The sequence below is a fragment of the Eptesicus fuscus genome, chromosome 1 (genome assembly GCF_027574615.1).
Source record: "Eptesicus fuscus isolate TK198812 chromosome 1, DD_ASM_mEF_20220401, whole genome shotgun sequence".
NCBI lineage: Eukaryota > Metazoa > Chordata > Mammalia > Chiroptera > Vespertilionidae > Eptesicus > Eptesicus fuscus.
In genome coordinates, this window is record NC_072473.1 from 126,116,458 (window position 1) to 126,121,442 (window position 4,985).

At 46.7% G+C, this 4,985-nt stretch overlaps 1 protein-coding gene across 1 annotated transcript; it reads right to left on the minus strand.

The window, feature by feature from the left end:
• Positions 1 to 2,591: 2,591 nt before the first annotated feature.
• LOC103302497 (germ cell-less protein-like 1) lies at positions 2,592 to 4,195 on the minus strand. Its single transcript, XM_008159534.3, has one exon. It carries the CDS (start codon positions 4,176 to 4,178, stop codon positions 2,676 to 2,678), a length of 1,503 nt encoding a protein of 500 aa, XP_008157756.2. The 5' UTR covers positions 4,179 to 4,195; the 3' UTR covers positions 2,592 to 2,675.
• Between the last annotated feature and the right edge of the window lie 790 nt (positions 4,196 to 4,985).

The window sequence follows — 4,985 nt, forward strand, 5'->3', positions numbered from 1 at the left end:
CCTTAACACTTCACCTCTCCCACACCCATCCACCAGGCAATCCCTACACTGTTGTGTCCAAGAGTTCTTTCCCTTTTATTCCTTTTTTTGTTCAATCCCCCCACCCACTTCACCCAGCCCCACCCCTGAGCTCTCTATGAGTCTGTTCCTATTTTGCTTGGTAATTCATTTTGTTCATTAGATTCCACATGAGTGAAATCATATGGTAATTGTTTTTCTCTGATTGGCTTGTTTCACTTAGCATAATGCTCTCCAGGCCCATCCATGCTGTCACAAAGGGCAGAAATTTCCTTTTTTTTTTTTTACTGCAGTATTTTAATGTAGTAGTCCATTGGGTAAATGTACCACAGCTTGCTTATCTACTCATCTACTAATGGGCACTTGGGCTGCTTCTAGATTACAGTATTTATTCAACCATTTAAAAATTATTTCTTTGGTTTTTACAAGGAATAAAAACATTTATTTGCATGTATTTATTTATATGTAATCTATAATATTGTATCTAACATTATGTATTTATTAGAGGCCCAGTGCACGAAATTTGTGCACTGAGGGGAGAGGTCCCTCAGCCCGGCCTGCACCATCTCCAATCCGGGACCCCTCGGGGGATGTCTGACTGCCTCTTGCAATCTGGGACTTCTGGCTCCTAACCGCTCGCCTGCCTGCCTGCCTGCCTGCCTGATCACCCCTAACTCCTCTGCCTGCCTGATCTCCCCTAACCACTTCTGACTGCCTGATTGCCCCTAGCTGCTCCCCTGCTGGCCTGATCGCCCCTAACTGCCTCTGCCTCACCCCACACCTGGGACCCAGGATTTCCTCCTCCAGCTGGTTACAAGTACCCGGGACCCAGGACCCGGGTTTCCCTCCCTCTGGCTGGCTGCAGGCACCCAGGACCTGGGCTGGCTTCACCCGGGCTAGCCACAGCCACATGGGACTGTGGGTGGGCGGCTTTGCCCAGACTGCAGCCACAGGCGCCCAGGACCATGGGGCGGGTGGCTTGTCCCTCTCCCAGGCTGCAGCCCCAGCTGCTGGTGCCTAGGACTGCAGGGTGGGTGGCTTGTCCCTCTCCCACGCCGCAGCCTGGCTGGTCCCCATTCCTTTCTCATGAGCTCATTTGTGCCTGGCTGCTCCCCATTCCTCTCTCCCCAGTATTGAGTGTCTGAGCTGTTACCATGTGTTGGCGTGAGGGCATGATGACCATTTGCATATTATCTCTTTATTATATAGGATATGTGTTACTATATAATTATATACGTTTTACAATACATATTTTATGATATATATTTATATACTATATGATAATATATTATGTTATCTATCGATATATAAAAATGTAATATGCTAATTAGATCGGACGACCTTCCAGACAAAGCTGGGGCTGTGAGGGAAGCCCAGGTCCCAGGTGCCAGAGGGAAGCCGATGCCAGCAGCTAGGGGAAGGAAGGCCTACTCTTGCATGAATTTCATGCATCTGGCCTCTAGTCCTACCTAATAGACAAATATGCAAATTGACCGTAACTTTGCTATGCCCACAATTGGCCAGGAGGCGCGGAGGGGCGGGACTCGGGGTGGCCGGGGTGGCCGATTAGGCCAGCAGGACGTGAGCTCAGCGTCTGCGCCATGGCTGTGCTGTGGCACAGAAGGGGCCTCTGGGGCAGGGAGCCCACGTCCTGCCGCGGACCATCAAAAGCGGGGGAGCTGGGTGCCTGTCCGCTGGTGCACCAGGCCTTTCAGAAGCCTCCGCCGCGCAGGAGGCTTCTGAAAGGCCTGGTGCACCAGCGGACAGGCACCCAGCTCCCCCGCGATCGAAAGCGGGGAGCTGTGTGTCCGCTCCGGCACCAGCGGACCCCCTGCCATCAAAAGCGGGGAGCAGGCTGCTAGCAGTGTCCGCGGAGCGTGCTAGGCTTTGTGGGGCAGTGGATACGGCCTGGATGGCAGGTTAGGCCTAGGGGACCCTACACGTGCATGATTTAATCATGCACTGGGCCTCTAGTATTTATATAATATGTAATTATGTACTATGTTTATATATTCTTTAATCCTTGTTCCACTCTTTAAGTGTGGGGGAAAATATAGTTTTTGCAGATAAACTGTCAGCAGTATGCGTTCTCCAAACCCTAAAGCAACTGGGCCATGTGTTAAATTATTTGGAAAATAACACTAACTTACATAATATGTAATATTATAAAACCTGAGATCGCTTGGCTATTTAAAACTGTACATTTTAGAGTACAAAAGCGTCCCTAATCACAGGTTTTACCTAATGACTGACTCTCTCCTTTAATATTGCCACAATAAAAACCACATTTGCACAACAATTATAGCCAGGGAAAGAATTCTATATTTTGTTTCAATATTAGTTAGGGTAAAACATGTCTAACTAATAAATTTATTTTTATGCCTTGGAAATGTAGGCTTGCATTTCCATTTAGAGCTTGCCTGTTGATGGTAAATAAGAGGCAAAAAATGACAGCATTAATAATTATTTGGTTTCACAGATACTTCCTTTGAAATAAACTTTTTTTCCCTTAAATCCATAGAAATAAAATAAAGCTAGTCATTCACATTTGATTTTTATTATATGTCATCTTTATCATGTTTTACAGTAGGGCCATTGAAGGCAATGAAACATCAGAAGTGTTAAAAAATGCTAATATATCCTACTTAACAAGCTGATCAATTTTCTGGACTTTCTAGTGATGTAAACAGGAAGTTACAGAATATATATAAAGGAAAGCTCAGAACTTTGCTATCTAACTTCATTACCAGGTGGTCCTCATCGTTCACAAAGGTAAGAGTTTTATAACCGGTTGTTTTGCTGAAAATTACTTTTCCACTAGAATCAAAATATACCAGAGTTAATCTGAATGCAATATTTCTTAGAGATCGTAAGCAAACTGAATCCACACTTGGCTTAGTGACGAGATTTTGCTTGAAAATTATGTAATCGCTGGTGAAGATGACGTGCAAAGGAAAGCCGAAGTTGAAACCCGACCACTTCCAGGAGAATTTCCCCTTCTTGACAACGATTTTCCCACATCTCATGCTGTATTCTTCAAGTTCTGTTTCATTGGTGTATTGCGGCCCGATTTCCCTGCTTTGTTGTGCTCTCAGCAAGGTAAACCATTGTTGTTTATAAACTGTCGATAACCATTCTGAAGGTATTAGAGTATCTTCCTCAATAACTTTCGTGGAGGCCAGGTCGCAGATGATATGCTGAAACCTCAAATTTTTAAACACCGATTGATATGGTTTGCCTCGTCTGGTCTCCAGGAAGGCCATGCTGGTAATACGTCCTCTGTGCCTGGAAAACCAGTCGTTTGCTTGGTCTAAAAGCTGCTGCATGGTTCCTTTCCAAGCCGGGTTAAGACGAAGGAACATCCACTCTTTAAGTGTGGTGTACACATCTATTTCCTTTTGTATCACTAGTAAGTCAGCTGAAGAAATGAGCTGATTCATGAGATCTATACTGATTTCTTTGTAAAGTTCAACACTTGGATGAGTCATCAGATTGTGGAGAAGCCAGTTAAAGCATTCTGTCTTCAGAGACTCTACCCCATAGGCTTCTGCTGTGGCGTAATAGCCACATACAGTTTTCACGTCAACTGCCTCCTTCATGATGTCCTCACACTCTTCAATCAAGTCCTCTACCTGAAGCAGGCACGCCGTTGCCAAAACTCTTGGAACTCGAAGGGGCTCCTGGAAGTCATATTCATCCCTGTACAAGGAACCGAGCACGAAGTTCAGGGACTCGACGTCAATGTTGTGGTCCCTAATCTCCAGGTCGATGATATCTTTGTCAGAGTCATCGCAAGAATTTCTAAACAGAGTAGCAAAGTAGCCTGACTGACGTAGATACCTTTTGTGTAAGCACCACACTTTCCCCAGCGCGCGGATGGTAATGTCACTGGTTTCCCCATTCAGAAAGAAAGTTTGGTAAGCGTACTCCGATGTGATCTTCGCTTTTTTACTCTGGCTGGTAGAGGCCGCTTGCGGGAAATTCTCTTCTGGGCCTAGAGACCTGCGGCTGTTCTCGAGCTCTGGGTCCCAAGAGGGTAAGCTCCGCTTGCGTTTCCGGCGGGAGGGTACATTTCTGGGGCCTACCCGGGCTTCTGGCTGATGGGGATCAGTTGGGTCTAATTTCCTGCCCCCCAGGATGCGACTGCTCAAGTTCCCCATTGAGGAAGACGGTCAGATTCTGGCCTAGGGCGACTGTTTTAGACTTCCTTGCCAAGGCATTCTGGCGTCCCTCACCTCAGCTTATGCCCAAGTCTCACTGAGACCCTGAGCGACCGTTACAAACGTCACAGAGGTCCTGCGTTCTATAACGGCCGCCCTGCCATGCCCCCAGCGAGACCACGCCCCCAGCTAACCGCCACAGCCCGTGGCCCCGCCCCACTCCGATGGCCCCGCCCCCCGCGGTGGCTCCGCCCCCTGCCTCGGAGTCTTCCGTGAACCTGGCCGCTTACCAAAGCCCCAGCCTTCAGGTTTTCCTTGAGAATGTTTCTCCATAAAGGAAATGACCGAATTAAAGGCTTTTTGATCCGCGTGTTAGAGATTGTAACGCATTCACACATTCTCAATGCCAGTGTGTGGGGAAATTCAATGTGAGCAGTCCTAAATACAATCATTTACCTCCAACTTGTAGCGATTTGAAAAGGTTAACAGCCTGGCCGGCGTGGCTCAGTGGTTGAGCCTTGATCTATGAACCAGGAGGTCACGGGTCAATTCCTGGTCAGGGCACTTTCCCGGGTTTCGGGCTCAATCCCCAGTGTGGGATATGCAGGTGGTAGCTAATCAATAATGAGAGAGACATTATTGATGTTTCTGTCTCTCTCTCCCTCTCTCTTCCCCTCTGAAATCAATAAAAAAATATTTTTTAAAAAATGTGAACAGTGTGGTATCTCATTATTTTATTTTATTTTGATTACTGGAGGGCAGAAGAGATTTTAAAAATTTTCCAGTAAGGTACAGCTTCATATTCTT

What these genes read in the sequence shown, in the direction of transcription:
- LOC103302497 (XM_008159534.3), bottom strand. Translation starts at nt 4,178, where the DNA reads ATGGGGAACTTGAGCAGTCGCATCCTGGGGGGCAGGAAATTAGACCCA.